The sequence below is a fragment of the Aquarana catesbeiana genome, linkage group LG08 (assembly GCF_042186555.1).
Source record: "Aquarana catesbeiana isolate 2022-GZ linkage group LG08, ASM4218655v1, whole genome shotgun sequence".
NCBI lineage: Eukaryota > Metazoa > Chordata > Amphibia > Anura > Ranidae > Aquarana > Aquarana catesbeiana.
Genome location: NC_133331.1, coordinates 288,985,419 through 289,010,928, shown reverse-complemented (window position 1 = coordinate 289,010,928; position 25,510 = coordinate 288,985,419). Strand labels below are relative to the sequence as shown.

The 25,510-nt window shown below is 42.9% G+C and overlaps 1 protein-coding gene across 1 annotated transcript in view; it reads left to right on the top strand.

Moving 5' to 3' along the window:
• Nucleotides 1-378: 378 nt before the first annotated feature.
• The window catches only part of LOC141106783 (uncharacterized), a 258,502-nt gene continuing 233,370 nt past the window's right edge, over nt 379-25,510 (top strand). Inside the window, 2 exon segments of the mRNA XM_073597711.1 lie at nt 379-436; nt 1,975-2,098. Of these exon segments, the coding sequence (XP_073453812.1) occupies nt 2,014-2,098 (85 nt within the window). The 5' untranslated portion in view covers nt 379-436; nt 1,975-2,013.

Here is a 25,510-nt window from a genome sequence, read left to right as displayed (position 1 = left end):
TATGCAGTGGTGGCTTTCTCCACTATCTAGTTTCACCAATTTAATTCAGTCTGGAAAACTTTAAATCCCTTTGACCCTGAGAGCAGATCATTGACGCCAGTTGTTACAGGGAAATAGAAATTGTTAATTGCTCAAGGAACCCCTAGAAACCTTTGGAGGAACCCTGGCTGAGAAAGGCTGGACTAGACAGTAAGGACCCCATCTATAAGGATATACAGTACACACACACACAGCACAAGGCCGTGTTCACACTACGAGACGTATCTCTGGGCTGCAGTTCCTCTGAGCTCCACAAGGTGGTGATCTCACATCTACCCAGACAGGAAGTCTCTATGACAGACAGGAAGTGATGTCAGATATAAATAAGAAGTTCCCAGTGAGAGGTGAGTCGGGAGGAAGTAGAGAGAAGACATTGCTGGAACTGGCAGGAGAGGAGGTAATAAGATCTTATTTTCTATTTACACCCAGTAACTCCCCCCCGTCATGTCCGTCCTCTTCCTCCATAGTCACTGTGACGTCTTTTATCTCCAGCAGATGATAATACACACATATATAGTGTGGAAACCTAAATTAAATCCCTTCAGGTTTAGAACAACTTAGGGGCCAAAACATTTCCTTCATTTTGGAGATGTGTCACCTTTCCCACCAATGACCTTCTCATCTCATCAGTCTATACCAGTAATGGCGAACCTTGGCACCCCAGATGTTTTGGAACTACATTTCCCATGATGCTCAACTACACTGTGGAGTGCATGAGGATCATGGGAAATGTAGTTCCAAAACATCTGGGGTGCCAAGGTTCGCCATCACTGGTCTATACTAAGGGATTAAAGGACCTTTATTAGGGGGCGGAGGATGGGATTTTATTTATGGGGGGGGATTTGAATATGTGTGTCTTTATTTTTTTCAAATAAGAAGAAAGTGGAAAACACGTCATTTGTAGTAAGGCCCCTTTCACTCAGAAGCAAATCTGCTTTGCTCAGCCGGGGATCTTCCCGATGATCCCCAGCTGAGCAGAGCGGGTGGATTACAGGTCCATGTCCTCTCAGTTTATGTAGACACGGACACAGCCCGCTCCTCTTTATGGGCGATCAGGTATAAACAGACCAGCTGTACATTTAGACCCGACTGCCCTCTGATCCAATCTGCCTAGATGGAGGAAGAAAGAGGGAAAAATGTAATTTGTAGTAAATGTCCTGAAAACAAATTTTGATCCCAAAAGATATTCAGATATTCATCCTAAAAAGTGTCCAGAGTACACGGAGATCACAGGAATAGGATGTGTCCTAGCAAAGCCCAAAGAACAACGTTCATCTTTCAGTTTAGGAGAGGTGGGACCCACCCGGGAGAAATTATTCTGTGTGTATAGAAACCTCATGGAGCACCCCTCACACGGCTCCTCCTCCCAATGTCCCTCCAACCGGAGTCATAGAAAACTATGACATCACACTGACCTCACAGCTCCTCCTCCTAATGTCCCTCCAACCGGAGTCATAGAAAACTATGACATCACACTGACCTCATAGCTCCTCCTCCCAATGTCCCTCCAACCAGAGTCAGAGAAAACTATGACATCACACTGACCTCACAGCTCCTCCTCCCAATGTCCCTCCAACCAGAGTCAGAGAAAACTATGACATCACACTGACCTCACAGCTCCTCCTCCTAATGTCCCTCCAACCGGAGTCATAGAAAACTATGACATCACACTGACCTCATAGCTCCTCCTCCCAATGTCCCTCCAACCAGAGTCAGAGAAAACTATGACATCACACTGACCTCACAGCTCCTCCTCCCAATGCCCCCATCTGACTCTTTTCTCTTTTTTCTGATGCTCTTCGGATGTGGGGAAACCCCTGTCATCCATGCAAGCAAAGCAGGACTTTTGGGGGGTGCCTGTGTGGGTAAATAATACTTTAGCCTGAAGTGGGGTTTTATATGTCTGGATGGTGACTGTATCATTGTGTGTGTCAGGTTCCTATAAGGTGTCAGGATGTCACTGTCTATTTCTCCATGGAGGAGTGGGAGTATTTAGAAGGACACAAGGATCTCTACAAGGACGTCATGATGGAGAATCAGCCGCCCCTCACATCACCGGGTAAGAGGAGACTTTATTGTAAAGGAGAGAGCAGTACGGAGGGTCCACCTAGATCCCCCATCATCTGATAAACACATAGAAACAATGTATTCAGTCAGTGTGTGTGTTTCCTACAGATGGATCCAGTAATGGGAACCCACCAGAGAGATGTCCCCGTCCTCTGTATTCCCGGGATTCCACACAGGAAGGTCACACCATCCCCCACCATCATCAGGTAGATGAGGAATAATCACTGATAGTATCATTAGGATCTGTACATTATCTGCATTGTTACAATTGATGTCATTTTTATTATATATTCAGAGTGGAAACCTGAGAAATTCTAAAGTTGAGGTTAAAAAAGAGATAAAAGAGGAGGATGATGAGGATGGGGTGATGGAGGAGTCAGAGTTTCCAAAAGGACACAAAGATCTGTACCAGGACACCATGGTGGAGTCATCCAGCTACAGAAACTCACCAAAGAGATGTCCCCGTCCTCTGTATTCCCGGGATTCCACACAGGAAGGTCACACCATCCCTCACCATCATCAGGTAGGTGAGGAACAATCACTGATAGTTATACTGTATACACCAGTATGTTTGTTACAATAAATGTTTTATGATATAACTCAGAGTGGAAATCTCAGGGATGATAATATTGATCTTAAACAAGAATATAAAGAGGAGTATGGTGTGATGAGGGAGCTTCCTGAAGGACACACGGATCTCTACAAGGACACTATGATGGAGCCAAAGAATGCCAGGAACCCACCAGAGAGATGTCCCCGTCCTCTGTATTCCTGGGATTCCACACAGGAAGGTCACACCATCCCTCACCATCACAAGGTTGGTTGGATGGAGCATCTAAAACATGCATTTGTGTAGACGATGTGTTGATTTTTTTTTGCATGTGATGTCACAATATTAAAGCTTTGTTTTTGCAGATGATAATATCTTGTATTTTCCTCATTTTAGGGTGAAAATCTGATAGATATAAAAGTTGAGGTTAAAGCAGAAGAAGAAGAGACGTATGTGAGGGATGATCAGTTGTCTATGAAGGAGGATGGAATAACGGGGACATTTATAGAGGAGGACACTCCTACAGAGATCAGCACAGGTGGGTCATTAACATTGAATACATTCCTCCACCCATACTGCTCACTGATTGTAGGGTGGGGACTGGGTGATATTAGCCTGTAATACCTTGGTCACTTTCCTGAGCTGTGTTCCCCATCCTGTATTCCTCTTGGATAATCTTTGTATCTCTATTTTAGTAGATGGACGGGAAATGAGGAAAACCTCAGAGGATTGTCTCACTTTGTCTCCAGACTGTAAAGTAGAAGATGAGGACATCACACAGTATAGTCCAGGAGAAAACCTGACTACCTCAAATGTCCATCCGGCACCACACAGTGTAGATGGACCATCGTATTCCTCTTATCCTGAGGAACCTCAGACTGTGTGGGACGGTGCTGGACCATCGTATTCCTCTTATCCTGAGGAACCTCAGACTGTGTGGGACGGTGCTGGACCATCGTATTCCTCTTATCCTGAGGAACCTCAGACTGTGAGGAACGGTGCTGGACCATCGTATTCCTCTTATCCTGAGGAACCTCAGACTGTGAGGGACGGTGCCGGACCATCGTATTCCTCTTATCCTGAGGAACCTCAGACTGTGCGGGACGGTGCCGGACCATCGTATTCCTCTTATCCTGAGGAACCTCAGACTGTGAGGGACGGTGCAGTCCTTCTAACGGATAAGAGGTTTTCCTGTCCAGAGTGCGGCAAGTATTTCCATTCTAAATCTAAACTTAATGTGCATAAAAAAGGATCTCACACAGGTGAAAAGCCACATTCGTGCCCTGAGTGCGGGAAATGTTTTTTAAGGAAGTCCCATCTATCCATACATCAAAGATCTCACACCGGTGAAAAGCCGTATTCCTGTCCTGAGTGCGAAAAATGTTTTTCAAGGAAGTCCCATCTTGACAGACATCAGAGATTGCATACAAAGGAGAAGCCGTATTCCTGTCCTGAGTGCGGGAAATGTTTTGTACAAAAATCGGATCTTTTCACACATAAGAGATCACACACAAGTGAAAAGCCGTATTCCTGTCCTGAGTGCGGGAAATGTTTTTTAAGGAAGTCCCATCTTTCCATACATCAGAGATCTCACACGGGTGAGAAGCCATATTCCTGTCCTGTGTGTGGGAAATGTTTTTCACAGAATTCCAATCTCATCATACACCAGAGATCTCACACTGGCGAGAAGCCTTATTCTTGTTCTGAGTGCAGGAAATGTTTTGTAAAAGCATCAAATCTGGTTACACATCAAAGGTCTCACACGGGGGAAAGGCGGTATTCCTGTACTGAGTGCGGAAAATGTTTTTTAGTGAGGTCACATCTTTACAGACATCAAAGATTGCACACGGGTGAGATGCCGTATTCCTGTCCTGACTGTGGGAAATGTTTTTCAGTGGAGTCACATCTTTACTCACATCAGAGATCGCACACGGGGGAGAAGCCGTATTCCTGTCCTGAGTGCGGGAAATGTTTTTCAATGAAGTCCAATCTTTATAGGCATCAGAGATCACACACGGGGGAGAGGCCGTATTCCTGTCCTGAGTGCGGGAAATGTTTTCTAGAAAAATCAGAACTTGTCACACATCAAAGGTCTCACACGGGGGAGAAGCCTTTTTCCTGTCCTGAGTGCGGGAAATGTTTTGCAGGGAAGTCCAATCTTTACAGACATCAGAGATCTCACATGGGGGAGAAGCCCCTTCCTGTCCTGAGTGAGGGAATTGTTCCTCACTGAAGTCCTGTCTTCCTGTACATCAGGGGTCCCACACAACCCTTGAGATGTATTAGTGCCTTGAGTGCGGGAAATGTCTTGTAAATGAATGTTGCTGGACATGTGTTGAAGAAGCACACCCTGATATACACCTCAGATATACTCCATGGCTGATCTTCATCATGGAAGAAACAGTTCATAAGGAGATCAGAGATCACCAAAGACATGGATGAAGTGTTGTACCGTGTTGGCCATTGATAGCTGGAGAAAAATAAAAATGGAGTCATTACCTCTCATTGGCTGATGACATTTTGTGGTGAAAACCTTCACAAACACTTAGATGTCTGTTTTTTCAAAATTCATTGAACATATATGACACACATTTGCCCAAGTGTGTAAAATTCTGGCCGTATTTTATTTCCTACAATGATTTCCTATGATCATTGGCTCCATCTAGTGGCCACAAGGCTGTGTTGCATTATTTTTAAATGATTGAGGTATAAAAAAAAAATACATTATAAACAGTAGATGGAGCTGAGGATCATAGAAAATCACCATGTTAGTTAAATTATGGACAGAATTTGTCACGGCCGGATCAATGCTTGACGCCCTTGCTCAACTGCCAAGGCGACAGTAATTAAAACTGCAGTGTTTATGCTCATGACATGTCACAGGAAGCACCCTCATGGCTAACAGAGGATAGAATTAGAAATAGACTTCAAAAACGTAACATTAATAAGTCCCTGGGACCAGATGGCTTGCACCCGAGGGTCCTTAAGGAACTCAGTCTAGTAATTGCCAGACCATTGTTCCTAATTTTTACTGACAGTCTACTGACTGGAATGGTACCAGCTGATTGGAGAAAAGCCAATGTAGCACCAACATTTAAAAAAAGAGCCAAGATACATCCCTGAGAATTACAGACCAGTTAGCCTAACATCAATAGTATGTAAACTCCTGGAAGGGATGATAAGGGATTATATACAAGATTTTAGTAATGAGAACGGTATCATTAGCAGTAATCAGCATGGATTCATGAAGAATCGTTCTTGCCAAACCAATCTATTACCCTTCTATGAGGAGGTGAGCTGCCATCTAGATAAAGGAAGGCCCGTAGACGTATATCTGGACTTTGCAAAGGCATTTAATACAGTTCCCCATAAATGTTTTACTGTACAAAATAAGGTCTGTTGGCATGGACCATAGGGTGAGTACATGGATTGAAAACTGGCGAGTTCAGAGGGTGGTGATAAATGGGGAGTACTCAGAATAGTCAGGGGTGGGTAGTGGGGTCCCCCAGGGCTCTGTGCTGGGACCAATCCTATTTAATTTGTTCATAAACGATCTGGAGGATGGGATAAACAGTTCAATCTCTGTATTTGCGGACGATACTAAGCTAAGCAGGGCAATAACTTCTCCGCAGGATGTGGAAACCTTGCAAAAAGATCTGAACAAATGAATGGGGTGGGCAACTACATGGCAAATGAGGATTAATGTAGAAAAAAGTAAAATAATGTATTTAGGTGGCAAAAATATGAATGCAATCTATAGACTGGGGGGAGAACTTCTGGGGGGAATCTAGGATGGAAAAGGACGATGATAGGCTCAGCAATGACATGCGATGCCAAGCTGCTGCAAGCAAAGCAAACAGAATATTGGCATTAAAAAGGGGATTAACTCCAGAGATAAAACGATAATTCTCCCGCTCTACAAGACTCTGGTCCGGCCGCACCTGGAGTATGCTGTCCAGTTCTGGGCCCCAGTCCTCAGGAAGGATGTACTGGAACTGGAGGGAGTCCAGAGTAGGGCAACAAAGCTAATAAAGGGACTGGAGGATATTAGTTATTATGAGGAAAGGTTGCGAGCACTGAACTTATTCTCTCTGGAGAAGAGACGCTTGAGAGGGGATATGATTTCAATGTACAAACACCATACTGGTGACCCCACAATAGAGATAAAGCTTTTCTGCGAAAGGGAGTTTAAAAAGACACGTGGCCATTCACTAAAATTAGAAGAGAAGCGGTTTAACCTTAAACTATGTAGAGGGTTCTTTACTGTAAGAGCAGTAAGGATGTGGAATTCCCTTTCACAGGCAGTGGTCTCAGCGGGGAGCATCGATAATTTCAAAAAACTATTAGATAAGCACCTGAACGACCGCAACATACAGGGATATACAATGTATTACTGACATAAGAGAGCACACACAGGTTGGACTTGTGTCTTTTTTCAACATCACTAACTATGTAACTATGTAACACATTTTTTGTAAATGGATGACTTAGCTTTTTACTTTGTCAGGCATGATTTCATACAAATAACTGAGATATCATACTTACGTACTTATCAGTTCGATCATCTAACTTGTACCTGTAGCACCCCCTAGTGTGCATTCTAGTGTAGGAAAAATTATTTCTGACTCCCAGTCGCTGTGTGAGTCTGGTTAATTGGTGGGGGTTATTGTAGGTCAGGCCTCTGGTACCTCCCCCTGGTTCTAGAAGCTTGGAGAAGTTTCTAGAAGCTAGTGGGTGGAGCAAAGAGGCCATGATCTGAATATTTATGGGAATCTGGCCAATTCCCACGCAGGAGGTCTGGCAGGGCAGCTGGATCAGCCCATAAATATTGTGGGGCCTGGCCAGCATTGGAGTTGGGTGGAAGATGGAGTATTGAGGCTGTGTTGTGTAGCCTGGGAGAGGACCCTTGGGCTGAGGGGGCGCTGAAGCTGAAGCTTAGGAAGGAATAAGGACAGAAGGATCTCCACTACCCTGCAGTCTCCGGCGGGAAGGGGTTTAAGCCTAACTCCACATTTAATATCCCTTTAGCTTGACCCAAGCAAAATGAGGACAAGGGACTCTTCCCTACAACCCAGGCCGGTGGTTGTAAGGATCTGTGGGCAGGAGGCTTATAGGAATCTGGCAGCTCTCTTTAACCCCCTCCCACCCACACTATAGCCGAAAGACGGCTACAACATGAGCTTATTTAGCCAAAAGGGCGTACATGGACATCCTCCCATGGTTGCACTGCATAACCCCCCCCCCTTGCGGTGTGTTCTGTGATCCCTAAGTCTTTCAGACTCAGCTGATCACAGATCGGGGTAAAGGGCCAATCACAGTGGCCCTTTACCATGTGATCAGCTGTGTCCAATGACAGCTGATCATGGAAGTAAACACACTCATTATCGGCTTTCCTTTCCTCATGCTGATAGCATGAGGAGAGGAGAAGAGAGCCAGTAACCAGCTTGTGTTAAAGGGACATCGGCATTGATGATTAGTGTCCTGATCATCAGTGCAGTCCCAACTTTGCCCACCAGTACGGCCAATCAGTGCTGCCAATTAGACCTCCCCAAGCTGTCATAACCTATATAAGGCATTAGTTGGGGATAGTGGTTATATCATTGCCCACATATTTGAGAAGAACCCTTTATATCAGTGGTCAGTGGGAGAAGAACATTTTCATCAGTGAGAAGACTGTCCCCTTACAGATTATTTATGTCACTGAGAGACAGAAATTCTTCATTGCTCAAGGAACTTCTAGAGACCTTTGGACCAACCCTGGCTGAGAAAGGCTGGACTAGGCAGTAATATATTTCTATCCCCCTTGGTGGGAGTGGAGATGACCCCATCAATAAGGATATACAGTACATACACACACACAGCTCTGCATCAAACTCAAATGTGCACGTAAATGAGAAAATAAGCAAGCATAAAGTCCATAAGTGAATAAATCCCAACACCAAAACGGAATGCTCTGAGATAAATCTTCTAGATCTTCCACCACGAGTGCTCAATATGAAGATGGCCACTCCCCAGAGCTTTTTAGCCCCTATTTTACAGGATGGTCAAGAAACACTTTGGGAACCCCAAATTGGTTCCACTAATGGCATGAATCCACTCCAATGGCCACTCAGGAAGGAGCTAGAATATAAAATAAGACTCCACAGGAGACACAGATGAAAGTCTCATAGTGTAGTAATATTTAATGGAATAAAAACAGCAGCAATAATAACAGTTACACTCACATGCGATAGTGCCTGGCCTGGCACTAGGTGTAAACAGGTTCACTTCCTGAAGAGCCATTCACGGCGAAACATATGTCGGAGCGGAGGATCTGTCATTTCCGGGTCCATTTTTTGATACACCAGGCTTTGCACCTTCGGAGTGAGACGTGGAACGCACGCTACCTCCAGGGATCAGTTGACTCACACACGCTGTTTACACCTAGTGCCAGGCCAGGCACTATCGCATGTGAGTGTAACTTTTATTATTGCTGCTGTTTTTTTCCATTAAATATTACTACACTATGAGACTTTCATCTGTGTCTCCTGTGGAGTCTTACTTTATATTCTAGTTCCTTCCTGAGTGGCCATTGGAGTGGATTCATCCCATTAGTGGAACCAATTTGGGGTTCCCAAAGTGTTTCTTGACCATCCTGTAAAAAGGGGTGAGCGCTCTGGTGAGTGACCATCTTCATATTGAGCACTCGTGGTGGAAGATCTAGAAGTTTTATCTCAGAGCATTCCGTATTGGTGTTGGGATTTATTCACTTATGGACTTTATGCTTGCTTATTTTCTCATTTACGCGCACATTTGAGTTTGACGCAGTGCCCCTTTGAAGACGTCAGCTTGTGACGAAACATGTAGGGCGTGGCTACGTGTTGTAAGCCATCACAGTGTTTGCCCCATGACTTGCACGGGTGTTCGTTTATCTTAATGCCGGCATAATTTTACTATTTTTATTAGTGCTTTCACTTAGTGTGTCTTCTCCGTCTTTGTTATATACATTTTTTATAATAAACCCCAAACTTATTTACACTATTGGAGCTTTTTTGTCTTTTTCCTCTCACCACCTTGGAAGCAAGAGAGCGCTTCTCTCCCCTCCAGGTTCAAGACTTGGATCAGTCCGGACAGGAGACGCTGGATGTATCAGCTGTTGCGGACGCTATCTCTACATGGTCCCTGCAGAGGGCGAAATCTGCGTGCTCGTTAGACCTCGCTAATAGGGGGTCCACCACCGAGGGTAAGGGTCCACCTTTTGTATTTCCGTTTTGGATTCACTGCAAGTGGAGTCACATCTATTTATCCCTCTCTCCTTTCTACAATCATACGGATGATGGTCTGATGGAAGGTGGATGGTGTTTCCTCATGCTGATGAACTTTTTCTCTCATTGCTTCACTTTATGGACTTCAGTCACTATTTTTATATATATCTTTTATATACTATTCACTCTTTTTAGTGTCACACTCATTTTTAATTGATCTGTATTGGTTGATATTTCTCATTTGTGCCTCTCATATGAGTACTTGGTATATCAGTATACATTTCACATATCATAATATTTATGATTAGATACATTTTTCATTCCACTTTTATGTAACCTATTTGGATTTTGTTTCATGCATGTGTATTTTTTATTTTATTTAATCTTGTTTCATGAAAGTTTATTTATTAAATTTTCATTTATCACTTGTGTATACAGATTGTAAGCGCACTTCTCACATAGCTTTGGATTTTTTACACGGATATTGGTGTTTTATTAGTGCAGCTATTATTCTGTTCTCCATTCAGGCTCCGTAGCGCGGTTTTTCTAACTAGTTATATTTTCTTCCACACAACTGTCGCTCACTGGATATTTTCTCTCTTTTCCCACCATTCTTTGTAATCCCGAGAGATGGTTGTGTGTGAAAATCCCAGAAATACTCAGACCAGCCCGTCTGCCACCAACAACCATGCCACGGTCAAAGTCACTTAAACCCCCTTTCTTCCCCATTCTGATGCTCGGTTTGAACTTCATCAAGTCATCTTCACCAAGTCTAGATGCCTAAATGCATTGAGTTGCTGCCATGTGATTGGCTGATTAGCAATTTGTGGTAACAAGCCATTGAACAGGTGTACCTAATAAAGTGGCCAGTGAGTGCATAATACATATATGACTATATGGGTTCATGCAAACAGGGATGTTATTGCCATTCTCCATGTACAGTGTAGAGCCGGTATGTGCACCTGATATACACTATATTACCAAAAGTATTGGGACGCCTGCCTTTACACACACATGAACTTTAATGGCATCCCAGTCTTAGTCCGTAGGGTTCAATATTGAGTTGGCCCACCCTCTGCAGCTATAACAGCTTCAACTCTTCTGGGAAGGCCGTCCACAAGGTTTAGGAGTGTGTCTATGGGGATGTGTGACCATTCTTCCAGAAGAGCATTTGTGAGGATGTTTTGACCACCTGTTTTAACCTTTTCAGTGATACATTTAAATTGTCTTTGCAATGTTTTACATTCAGTTCTTTTCTCTTTGTATAATTGGTCTCCCTCAATCCAGCCACCTCACCCCCCCCCGGCCACCATTGTTCTCCTCCATCCACCCTCCTGACCGCTATTGCTCTCCCTGAACCCCCTGACCACTATGGTCCATCCCCCCGGCCACTATTTTTCTCCTCCAACCCCCCCCCCAGCCACTAGTGTTCTCCTCCAACCCCTCCCAGCAACTATTGTTCTCCCCCCACCACCACCACCACTACTATTGTGCTTTCCGGAATCCTCCGGGCCATCTTTTGTTCCCACTGAAATCCCTCCTCTATCTACATATATATTTTTTGTTTCTTTTACACGGGTATGTAAATCGAAGACCGGCATAGTACTGAGATCTTCAGCAACAATCGACTTCCTTTTATTAACCACTTTAAATTGATTATGAAATCAGTTGCCTCTTAGGTTTCTAAACTTGTCTAATGAAGGATGACAATATTTGGCATCATTGTAAAAACACTTATTTCTTCAAAAGGTTGACCTTCGAAAAAAAAAAAGAAAGACGTACTTTGGACTGTTTTCCGCATGAAGAATCGTATGAACTTTGATTCTGGCCTGGCAAAATTTTCCTGCTCATTCCTGTGACCTTGGTGCTCATGGTGACCATCTTGTTCGGAATAACCGAGGCTCATTGATTTGTATGTGACTCCTCGTTATCCAGGATACACACATGTAGCGGTTGGTAATCCCATGTTCTCCTGTCAGGACTAATTCATAAATCAATCGATCAGAATGCCTTCTTGTATTGTGGAAAACTGTGATTCTCACTGGAGAAAAAAAAGAACTCAATGTCATTTTCCACGTGTTCCCAAAAGACCGGGCCCGTATAAAACTATGGCTGGAGAAGACTGGACAGTTTAACGAGAGTAACATAGATGAGGCCTCCTTTAAGGTTTGGGTGGGTAAAGCCAATGACTCATATCGGCTATGCTCAAAACATTTCTCATTGGATATGTACCAAACTATCGGTGGTAGGTTGACATTGAAGAAAGATGCTTTCCCAAATATATTCCAAAATCCGCAAACCGTAAGTGAAGTTAGTGATGAGGAGGAGGACAGAATAAAAAGGCTTTGCACGGAACATAATCGAGATCCAACATCCTCCTTGTCTGATCATGACAAAGGCCCGTCCCTCCATTCTCCGCGTTCTTCCGAGCCCGCGGAGGTCTCATCCTTTTCCAAATCGGACGATTCTATGTCAGGGGTAGCCCATGTGCCAGGAAATTCTAAATCTTTGTTAAGTTTTTCTAAGTACAAGAAAAGACAGAGATCTACCAAAGGCACTAATACTCCGAGAGAGACCAAGAACAAAAAAATTGGAACTTACCCGTTTTAAGGTACTGATAGGGTTGAAATAATGACTTAGAGTTCCACTTAAATTGTGTACGTATCAATTGTTCTATTTAAATTGTTTGTGCTCCTTTCTTACCTGTGTACGTATCAATTGTCCTATTTAAATTGTTTGTGCTTTTTCTCTTCTGTGTACGTATCAATCTGTATCTAGATGGAATTTGGAACTGCTGAATAATCATTACATGTTCGCTGATAAGAAACTCTTTGTACCTTAACCTCATTTGGTAATGCCGATAAGATTACTGCTTGTAGAGCTGCCTATAAAAGGCCTTTGAAAGAAGTAAAAGGGTGCAGTTCTCTCTTGCTCCGGACTGTGACACAGACTAATCTGATTCCGTGTCATTATTCTTATAGAAGCAATAATTTGACAAAGCAATATAAACTTAAAGCAACTTATTTAAGAGTTGCCCCTAACATTTTGGCGCCCGAACGAGGGACTCACCGATGATACTACAAGAGGTGGCTGAGCTACGCTGACGGAACAAAAAGGAATAGGCATTCCGGGAACCACAGATCAAAAACCTGGCCAGGTAAGAAAAAGCTTTATTTTTCTTATATTCTGTGCTCCCCTGATTTGTGCCTATCCGTTCTGTCAGTTACTGTTCTCCTGGTTTTAAAACACCAGCCTCTGTAGTGGTGAGTCTAGAATTACTGCATATTTTAGTTTATATTGCTGGAATTATTTCTTTGTTTGTTGTCTGTCTTGTCTGTCTTGTTGAGAAAGTGAATGAGCCTTGTCAAGGATGGTATGAGTTAGAAGGGGATTGCCGAACTAAGCAACGGAATGCGCCCTTACCTCGCAAGAGGACTTTGGGGGTCTGACGCTTATGCTTAACCTCACATCTAACTCATAAACCATAGACGGGTTGAGAGTATAAGCCCTGTCTGCTCCATAAAGCAGGGATAAGAGTGCATGAGAGGGATCCCAGATACGGGGAGGGAATAAGGTCTCCATAAAGTCCGGAGATCTAGTCGGATACCTGGCCACTTAAAGGAATGCTTGTATATGTTGTAGCCGCATTTTTGTATATGTTGTAGCCGCATTCTGGTTTGTTATTGGGCTAGCATATAAAGTAATTATTTGTTATTGGGCTAGCATATAAAGTAATTCGATTTCAGAAATCTCATTCCGGAGAGGTTTTTAGTATTCTAGCACCCTAGGAGGAAGGCAACGAGGAACTAGTGTAACTTAGCTGGTTTGTTATTGGGCTAGCATATAAAGTAATTATTCATTCTTGTATATGTTGTAGCCGCATTATATTGTACACTAAGTGTCCCACACGCTACCTAGGCAGGACTGTTAGAATGGGCCAGAGGAACACAAAACCCCCTCAGGGAATTGTGGCGCACTATACGGTGCCACAGATAAGTAAGAACATTTATGGGAAAACCGAAGCACAGGACTTAAAGGATGTCCTTCGTAAATTTAAGGTGAAAGGAGCAGCGGGTTTAGACCCGGATGTATGGAGTGAAATAGTGAAAAAAATAGTGAAAAAAAGTGAAATAAAAAGGGACAGACAAGGAGAGGTGTTAGAGAAGCAATGGATGAGTCAGGTTCAATGCTTAATTAAGGTTTCAAATAGAGCAAAAGAATAGGGGTGGAAATATAATCCAGACTGTGATGGTTGGGATATGAAAGATAGAAGAACAAAAATGTTGAAATTTTAAATAATCTTAGCTCAGCCATCCCACCCCCATATACTGACATAGAACGTAAACCACACAAGATATATCCTGTACTTGAGGGGAGAGGATGGGTTTGTCAGCATTGTGGGGCACAAAAACCTCATCCAGAAACTGTAGCTCCCGTACGCACTGATACACGCATTATAGCAAAGCCAGCTGCTTTCTGTAGATTTGTGACACAGTTAATGAATACACATGAAGCGACCTGGCAGGATGGGGAGGATCTATGCAGACACAAAATGACTCTGACCCTGTTTAACCAGTTTATGACAGAAATAGGTCCACACAGACCTGCAGGACAAGTTGATGGGATGGCAACCTGGAGGTTGTCAGACATATAGACTCAAGGGCCCCTTTTATTGCTAGATTAGAAGCTTTTTGTCAAGCAAAACAACAGGAGAGGGGGTCCATATCACCCATGAAGCAAATGCCAGGACAGACTGTATCGGAATTTTACTTATCTATGGAAAGTATGATGGCAGATGAGGGATTGGACTTGGCCCTGCCAGTCACAATCCGAGCCTTCAATAGACAATTTATGGAGGGATTAATTCCACAGATAAGTGAGAGACTGAAAGCCTGCACACCAGAGTGGAGGGCAACTAGAGATAGAGGGACGTTGTTACAAAAAGCGCAAGGCATAGAGGCGGACTTAGCAGAAACCAAAGGGAGGAAATCTCATGCTATCAACGCACTCGGGGGTTCCCAAGAGCAAGGTAGAGGTTCCTTTCGCAAACCCCTTACCTGTCACTACTGTAACAAGATTGGTCACATCAGACGCAACTGTAGGAAAAGAATAAGGGATGAAGGAGAGGAAGGTGTTGATTCTCCAGTTAATCAGAGAAGGAACCAGCCCAGGGACAACAAAAATAGTCATATCAGGCAGCAGGGAGATGGTCCACGAGCATGACTCGCCCCGGTTTTAGAAAAATCCAAAACAACAATGCTTAAGACAAATATAACGGTTGGTAATAAGAAAATCTCTTGTTTAGGCGATACAGGAGCTTCACGCTCGTTACTTTCTGACTCTGAACTACTCCCTGGCCAAAAATCACCTGACACTTTACTAATAACTGGATATGATGGCATTTTAGCCGACGCCCCGCTTACAAAACCTCTGAAAGTTAAAGTAGGAAACCACATGTTCCTTTCACGCTTTCTGGTATCCAGAGGAGCCCCCACTAATTTGTTAGGAGCTGACATTTTGCAGAAAATAGGAGCTAACATTACCTATCACCCAGATGGCACTGTCACCTTAGCTATAGGGGTTAATCAAGAACACATGGAGATGTGTAACCTGATACAATACCTAGAGGAGGAATCGGAATTGTCCGGCCCACCTCCTTCAGACTTAGATCAGATTTTGTCGTCCCTTCCAGGAGAACTATGGGAGAAACATCCAGCTGATGTTGGACTTTTGCCCATACCTCCGGTTACCCTACAGCTGATTCCAGGAGCAGTGCTTCCCCAACAAAAACAGTATCCACTCATTGCACCCCAAGAGGCGGCCATAGAAATGCAGGTCCAATCCTTCTTAAAAAGTGGAGTTCTAAAAGAGGTAAAATCACCGGCAAACACTCCCTTGTACCCGGTTAAAAAGAAATCAGTAGCCGGTAGTCCGGTTAAGTATAGAATGGTCCAAGACCTTAGAGCGGTCAACAAAATACTAGCCCCGATGACACCTTTAGTACCCAATCCACATACATTACTGTCACAAATACCATCAACCAGTATGTACTTTACGGTTATAGATTTAGCGAACGCTTTCTTTTCCGTCCCGCTTGCTGAAGAATGCCAACTTTGGTTCGCATTTTCAATCAAAAATCGGCAACTAACCTGGACACGCCTACCTCAGGGTATGGCGCATTCACCTACCTTGTATTCGCAAGCATTGCAAACGGTGTTGGGAGAATGGGTACCACCAGATTCCTGTGTATTGTTACAATATGTGGATGATTTATTGTTATGCTGCCCTGACAAGGAAACTTGTTTGGCCACCACCCTTAATTTGTTGCGATTTTTGGCAGAAAAAGGTTGCAAGGTTAATAAGAAAAAGTTGCAAGTGTGTCAGGAAAAAGTTATCTTTTTTGGGACACTGTATATCACAGGGTACGAGACATCTCACTGAGGAGAGGGTTCAAGTGATAAAGGGAATGCTACCCCCACGGAATTTCAAACAATTGCGTATGTTTTTAGGTATCGTGTCATGTTGTAGACAGTGGATACCACATGCTAGCGCTTTGATGCAGCCATTATACGATTGTTTGAAAATTGTACCGTATATGCTTACAGAAGTAGCTTATGAATCGTTTATCACTTTGAAAAAGTTGTTGATTTCTGCCCCGGCTATTGGTATACCAGATTACACCAAGATATTTAATCTGTACATTGCTGAGATCACTGGACACGCCACAGGTGTTCTGACACAGGCACATGTAAAACAAAGACCAGTCGCTTACTTTTCAGCAGCATTAGATCCAGTATCTAGAGGTTCACCATCTTGTGTACGGGCGGTAGCTGCAGTGTCAATTATCATAGATAAGTCATCAGAGATTGTTCTAGACAATCCAGTCGTAGTGCATACCACACATGACATACATGCAATCTTGTCTCAGGTACAGCCCAAACACATTTCAATGGCTAGGCAATTAAGGTTACAGCGTACTTTACTCTTACCTCCAAATGTCACTTTTCAGCGCTGTACAACCTTAAATTTGGCCACCTTTTTGCCTCTTCAGTCACCAGATTTGGCAAGGGGGAATGATAGTACTAATAGTACTAGTGAGAAAAGAAATGAGGACACTGACACTCTTTTGTTTAAAGAAGTAGATGAACACGATTGTTTTCAGCTCATGGAACAGGAGACAATGGGATTCCCACACGTTACAGATACACCAATTTTAAACGCTGAGTACACCTTGTATATAGATGGCAGCAGGTTTGCTGATGACAAAGGTAAATATCACACAGGGTATGCTGTAGTGACTGATACCCGGGTGATTGAAGCACAGGCCTTACCAGCCCACATGTCAGCACAGGAAGCAGAATTAAAAGCTTTAGAACAAGCCCTAGAATACTTAAAAGGACGAGAAGGGAATATTTACACTGACTCTGCCTACGCTTATGGTGTAGCGCACGATTATGGCCACATATGGAGGGCTAGAGGTTATCTGACAGCAGCAAGTACACCTGTAAAACATGGAGAAGGGATTAAGAGAGTCCTGAACAATCTTCAAAAGGTTAAACGAGTGGCCATCATGAAGATAGCGGCACACACGAGCGCAAAAACAATTGAGGCAAAAGGAAATGCATTTGCAGATTTGACTGCAAAACAGGCAGCTCTAGGGGAAGGAAGCCCTGAGACCTTAGCAGCGGTAGAGGTGAGTATCCCAGAACCAACATGGCAGCAGCTGAGTAAATTACAGGAGCAAGCAGGGGAGAGCGAGAAAGATAAGTGGGTCAGGATGGGAGCAGCACCAGACCTTGACAATGTATGGAGGGAAGGAGGCAAAATATGCCTACCTGCCTCTCTGTACCCAGCAATGGCAGCGGCAGTTCACCTATCCACACACGTCAGTTCCAATTCCATGTATAGGATTGTGAACCAAGGATGGCTCGCCCCTGGATTCAGTAGCACTGCAAGAAACTACTGTGCAGCCTGCCAAATCTGTCTCCTGAATAACCCAGGACAGAAAGTGAAAACACCAGGTTCGGGCCCAATACCCCTTCCAGAGACTGCAAATTGATTACATACAAATGCCTAAGAGCGGCCCCTTTGAATTTGTCCTCGTGTGTATCGATTTATTCTCAGGTTGGCCCGAAAGTTATCCAGTAAAATCGGCTACAGCTAAAGCCACAGCTAAGAAACTGATCACTGAGTTAATACCTAGGTTTGGTCTTCCTGAGACCATAGAATCAGATAGGGGGACACACTTTACAGGAGAAATCATGCAGAACGTGATGACCATGTTAGGGGTTCAACAAAGTTTTCACACCCCTTACCACCCACAGAGTTCAGGATCAGTGGAGAGAGTAAATGGGACAATAAAGCTAAAAATACAAAAAGCCATGCAAGAGTTAAACAAGCCTTGGCCAGAATGCCTGCCTCTGGCTTTATTCTCTATAAGGTACACTCCAACAGGAAAAACAGGATTATCCCCATACGAAATACTTTTTGGGAATGCACCTAGATTAGGTTTATACTTTCCACAGAGTATGCAATTGCAATGTGATAGTTTGACTGCATATGTGATACAATTACAACAACGTCTAACTAAGATCCACAAAAGTGTGTATTCTTCTCTTCCAGACCCTAATTCAATAACAGGTACACATACGCTGCTACCAGGGGATTATGTATATGTAAAGAAACACACCAGAAAGACATTGGAACCCAGGTTTGAAGGTCCTTACCAAGTACTCTTGACCACAGCCACCTCAGTAAAGCTGGAAGGAAAACCTACCTGGATACACGCATCACATTGCAAGAAACAACCCGAGAAAACAACATGATGAAATATCTACTTACATATTTTTTGTTGAAGATTGTTGTTTTACAAATATATGCATGGACTCCTGGTATTAATGTACTTGAAGTAGAGGAAACAACAACTTTCGAATGGGCTATAGATGATCCTAAAGTAGCAAATGATTCAGGATATGAGATGAATAAGGATTATAATGTAGGTAATTAACACTAGAACATACCCTACAGAATAACCTTGTATCCGCAATTATTGACAAAGGTAGACTAGTACATCTTTCCTCACAGATACAACAGGATACTGCACCACATTGGTGGGATATATTTAGTGGAATGGCTTCTACAGCAACCAATACCTTTCACTGGTTGTTAAGTCCAATGGTAATTATTATTCTAATATTAATATCACTTACAATCACAAATATATGTGTATACAGGAAAATAAATATGAAAATTAGGAGAATAGACAGGGCATACCGATAAATGTGTATTGACATCACCCTACTCCTATAAAACTCCTCTTCTTGAATTTTAAGATGTTGGTAATACCTAGGGGGATGGGTTCTACCCCTCTGACAACTCGCGGTCAGGGAAAGGACTCTGGGGAAAAACTGACTAGAACTTATTCATGAGGACCCAGGGGGAGGGAGAGGATGATGTTAAAGGGGGAAATTGATAGGGTTTAAATAATGACTTAGAGTTCCACTTAAATTGTGTACGTATCAATTGTTCTATTTAAATTGTTTGTGCTCCTTTCTTACCTGTGTACGTATCAATTGTCCTATTTAAATTGTTTGTGCTTTTTCTCTTCTGTGTACGTATCAATCTGTATCTAGATGGAATTTGGAACTGCTGAATAATCATTACATGTTCGCTGATAAGAAACTCTTTGTACCTTAACCTCATTTGGTAATGCCGATAAGATTACTGCTTGTAGAGCTGCCTATAAAAGGCCTTTGAAAGAAGTAAAAGGGTGCAGTTCTCTCTTGCTCCGGACTGTGACACAGACTAATCTGACTCCGTGTCATTATTCTTATAGAAGCAATAATTTGACAAAGCAATATAAACTTAAAGCAACTTATTTAAGAGTTGCCCCTAACAGTACTAAAAACAGAAGAATTCAGAAGAGTCCAGTCACAGCCAACGTTGGAATTCAGTGCAAGTTATTCCGCCATTTAAAAGCCAAAGAAGGGGCATTACCCTCCAAAAAAGCAATTAGCAGCACCCTAAAGGAAGAGGACTTTGAAGATCTCATGTCAGATGAAACGCACAATGTGACGCCAAGTTCAGCTCTCGGCACTGTCGGCAGCCAACTGGAAGACTCATCCTTTGAAATCGATATGGAAATAGATGGTGATGACTTGTCATACAATCCCTCTTCAGAAACCGAGGACAGTGACTCTGGTACTCCATGTGTCTACAAGGTTTACAGTCTTGGCGGTAATCAAACCACATCACCGTCTGCCATCTCAGGTTCTGATCGCGGGAAGGAAAGGAAATTCCTGATTTTTGAGAGTTGTCTAGATAATCTTTTGGCAATGGTACATTGTAACTACAACCGTTGCAATGCTTCTCTTGCCGAAGTTAAAAAAAACCTCCGTGGGTCTTGCCTGTCGGTTTCCACCACATGCAGGAATGGTCATTGTTCTCTACTTTGGGAAAGTCAACCCAAAATCAAAAATGCTCCAGTAGGCGATGTCCAGATATCAAGCGCGGCTCTATGCAGCGGTTCCATTTTTCAAAAAATTGAAAGTTTCCTCAAACTTTTAGGGATGGTATCCATTAGCAAAGACACGTTTTACGAATGTCAGAAAACATTATTGTTCCCTGCCGTTGATTACCATTGGAAATTAAACCAAAACCTAATCTCCCAAATCTCTGGACAAGTGGTCGGTCTATCTGGTGAAGGCCAATGTGATGGCCTAGGAGGCCATGCAATATATTGCACCTATTCCTTTATGGAAGCAGAAACTCAAAAAATTGTTGGGTTTTGTGTTGAACCGCTTACACTGGGGTCAAGTTCAGTTTGGGCTTTAGAGAGCAAAGCTCTGGTAAAGGCATTAGATGAAGTACAAAAAGGCCTTCATGTACAAATGATATGTACAGACCGGAATGCCACATTAAGAAAGAAAATCCATGAAAAATACCACAAAATTTTACACCGGTATGACGTCCGGCATATGGCAAAATCTATTGGGGCCAAGCTTAATGCCGCCAGTAAGAAAAAAGGATGCGGAGAGTTGGCACCTTGGATTCCATCCATAAAAAAACATTTGTGGTGGGCATCTGCAAACTGTGAGTGCAACCCAACGATGCTGAACGAACAATGGTGCTCTTTATTGTTCCACGTGATCAATGTTCATCGATGGGATGGAGGTGAATGTTACAAAGAATGTCATCATCCTCCCATAAGCGAAACATCAAAGCTTACCAGGAAATGGCTAAGAAATGGGTCATGTGCCTACAAGGAGCTCAAAGAAATTGTTCTAAAAAAAGACATGGCTTAGAGACAGTAGAAAGAATGTCTTTGTACGGTGCCACTGGCCATACGGAAATGTTTTGTAGTGCTGCTCTGAAATACAAACCCAAAGAAAACCACTTTCCTATCAAAGCCATGGTTGCCAGGACACAACTCGCTATTCTAGAGCACAATTATAACAACCACATTTTTGACGCTCTACAGCTGCATCCATAATTCCAATATCAAATCATTCAATCGGCATTCAGATCTATAGCCGCCCAATCCCTTTTTACAGGGTTAGGAAGGGAGCACAGCCGTTCCTCCCTCTCATCTTTGAAGTCGGAAGCGACAACGGTTTTGTTACTTTGGTTGCGATTCACTGTTCACCTGGCCAGGGAAGCAGCCGTTCAAACCAATCAAGCCAATTTGATGAGCTGCCGAGGAGAGATCAGGGGTCGAATAGACCCCTAATCTCTCAATAAAGAGTACCTGTCACTGCCCAAACTATCACAAGGGATGTTCTCCAGGGGCTCGGAAGGGGGCTCCTCTCCTGCTACTGCCCACCACCTTCCCCAGGCTTTCTCATTCCACTGGGCAGCCTGGGACCACTGAAAGTGGCTGGGTCAGTTGTCCACAGAGGAGAGGGAGGAACAATAGACCCCTGATCTCTCAAAGAGTACCTGTTACTGCCCAAACTATCACAAGAGATGTTATTCATAGGTTCCCGAAGGGGGCTCCTCTCTTGGCGCTCCCCACCACCTTCCCCAAGGTCTCCCGTTTCACTGGGCAGCCTCGGACCACTGAAAGTGGCCGGGTCAGTTGTCCACAAAGGAGAGGAAGGAACATCCGTCTCTCTCCTCTTTGACAAATGAAGTCAGAAGCGTCATTGAGTTTAATGGTTTCGGTTCGGTGTTCACCTGCCCAGGGAAGCGGCCGATCAAGCCTATTTGGTCAGCTGCCAAGGGGAGATCAGGGATAGATAGACTCCTGATCTCTTATTAAAGAGTACCTGTCACTACCCAATTTATTTCAAGGGATATTGTTCATCCCTAGTGATAGCAATTACGTCCTTTCTTTTTTTCTTTTCTAATTCAACTTATTTTTTTATTTTAAATAATAAAATATATAATTAAAAAAAATTTAAAGTGTAAAAAAATTATATATTAAAATAAAAAAAATAAAAAGCATAAAAAAATAAATAAAAAATTATATATACGGACAGCATTTATTAAAATAAAAAATAAATTATATATATATTTATAAAAAAAAATGAAAAGCCCCCCCCATTTTCCTGTGCTCATGCACAAATGCAAACACGCAAGAAGGTCCCAAATGCAAAAGTAAATAGTGATTGCAACACACATGCAGTGTCAAGAGTGAGAGAAATAATTCTAGCACCAGGCCTCCTGTGTAACGCTAAACTGGTAACCTGTAAAGGCTTTTAAAGCGTCGCCTATGGAGATTTTTAGTGTACCGTAGTTAGTCACCATTTAACGGGCGTACAAAATTTTACATCCTGGCACATTTGGTATCTGTTTACTAAGTGCAACACTATTTTTCGTTCACAATGATTTTATTGAGAAGATAATAGAACAAAATGAGTAATGTACAAAATAGGGGTGCACCAATACCGTTTTTTTTTTTTTTTATTTTTTTTATCGCTGTGCATGAGTAGCGATAATTTCGGTCAAGTACCTTTGCGGTGCGCTTTTGAGCCCATACAAAATGAATGGGTTCAAATCGCACTGCGAAGAATCGCATGCAATTGACACCATTGATGTTTTTAGTTATCTGTAAAGGGGTATTTCTTTTCAAATGACTACAAGTGTAAGGAGCATTCTTTCTCAACTAGGGTTCCTCCAGAGGTTGCTAGTGGTTTCTTGAGCAATGTGCAATTTCTGCCTCTCAGATAAGTTCCCACTGACACAATTGATCTTATGGCTTTCTGTAAGGGGGTAATGCTTCCCAATGACCACAAGTGTGAGGAGCAATCTTCCTCAACCAGGGTTCCATTGAACCCTATGGTTCCTCAATAGGGAGCTAGGGGTTTCTTGAGCAATTTCTGCCTCTCAGATAAGTTTCCACTGACACCATTGATCTTTTTAGCTATCTGTAAGGTGGTAATTCTTCCATTTGTCCACAAGTGTAAGGAGCATTCTTCCTCAACCAGGGTTCTATGGGTCATCACAATTTTTTTTTTCTGCCAGGGTCCACTCGCCTGAAGGTACTTTCCCATTACCCAGCTTCCAGTTTCCTAATTTGCCCATGTCCGGTACTGTACCCCAAGACATGGGTTCTTCGGTCTACAACAGCCTTTCCTCAACACAGACCCTTGAAATAACTTTCTGGTCTTAGGGAACCCCTGCTAAAAATGTACTATATCTACAACTCATTGTACATTAGCGTGATGATCAGTGGGAAGAATGATCCTTACACTTGTGGTCATTGGAAAAAATTACCTTATTACAGATAGCTAAACAGATCAATGGTGTCAGTGGGAACTTACCTGAGAGGCAGAAATTGCTCATTGCTCAAGGAATACCTAGCAACCCTTGGAGGAGCCTTAGGGTTTCATGGAACCGCAGTTGAGGAAGAATGTTTCTTACACTTGTGGTCATTGGGCAGAATTACCTCCTTACAGATTGCTAAACAGATCAATGGTGTCATTGGGAACTTATCTGAGAGGCAGAAATTGCTCAAGGAACTCCTAGCAACCTATTGAGGACCCTTAGGCTTCCATGGAACCCTGATTGAGGAAGAATGCTCCTTACACTTGTGGTCATTAAGAAGAATTACCCCCTTACAGATATCCAAAGAGATCAATGGTGTCATTGGGAACTTTTCTGAGGGGCAGAAATTGCTCAATTAACCCCTAGCAACCTCTGGAGGAACCAAAGGGTTCCATGGAACCCTAGTTGAGGAAGATTGCTCCTCACACTTGTGGTCATCGGGAAGCATGACCCCCTTACAGATAGCCAAAAAGATCAAAGGTGTCAGTGGGAACTTATTTGAGAGGCAGAAATTGCTCAAGGAACCACTAGCAACCTCTGGAGGAACCCTAGTTGAGAAAGAATGCTCCTTACACTTGTGGTCATTTGAAAAGAAATACCCCTTTACATATAGCTAAAAAGATCAATGGTGTCAGTGTGAACTTAGCTGAGAGGCAGAAATTGCTTAAGGAACCCTAGGATTCCATGGAACCCTGGTTAACAAACCCTGGTCTACAACCTTAACAGTTGAATGTTCAGGGATGCTGACCTTCAATATCAATACTTATTACTAGGTGATTAAACGTGGAACAGATTAAAGTCTTTTTTTTTCTCAAACTATCAGACTATTACTTGTTCAATATGATGTTAAAATCAAATATATGTCATAATTTTAATAAAAAATATCTGACTTCTGTTTAGAGAGAAAATAAATTTAATAAAAAAAGAAAAATTTTTTTTTTTTTTTTAATTTAGATTTTAGGTAAGACTGCATTGAACAATGTTAGGGGCTGCAACATTATAGCCTGAAAAAAAAAATGAAAATGACAATATACAGTTGAACGTGATTTAGAAAAGGGTCACAGTAAGTACCAGAATGGGCAGCAGGTGGAGATGGAAAGGGGAGGAGGCCTTCATTACCAGGTTTCCAATTAGGAGGTGGATACAGGACAAAGTGTGTCTTTTAAAAATAAAAATTAAAAAATAATATCGTCGAGTTTTAGTAGGATTTTTTCAAGTACATCAGATGCCTTGTTATTACTTTATTTGCAGAGCAAAATGTAATGGTATAAAATATATACTGTATGTGTTATACTGTAAATTGATTGCTCCACATGTGCTGAAATGAGTCGGTCGATTTACAATCAGAAACTCAAGCGCTGAAGCGATCGGCATTTACACAGGTACGGCCACGTACAGCCTTTCACTTTTAGTGCTTGTTTAGGAGCGGAGACCAGTCCTGCGTGCCAAGCCGCTGTCTATTGTGTGTACATCCACCTTCTATGTTCATGAATCTAAATTAGGGTTCAGTAACCACTTGACCCACCAACCGCAATACGATAACTTTTTATTTTTTTTCCAGCTGGCGATCCTCTTTCTCATGAAAGCGGGGTGAGCGGCTAATTAGCTGCTGGATCACTTTCAGAAGCAGCGGGAGGGGTGGTTGTCGTCCCCGGCACTAGCCGGTGTTTCTCGGGCTTACTATTTTTAATTTATCCGAGAACCGATCCGGCTGGCCATAGGGGTGACCAGAAAACAGATTGTCTCTGATAACACTGAATGGAGGCCAGTGAAGAGATTGGCAGAGACGGGTGGAGGACATTGAATGGAGGCCAGTGGAGGGATTGGCAGAGAGGGGTGGAGG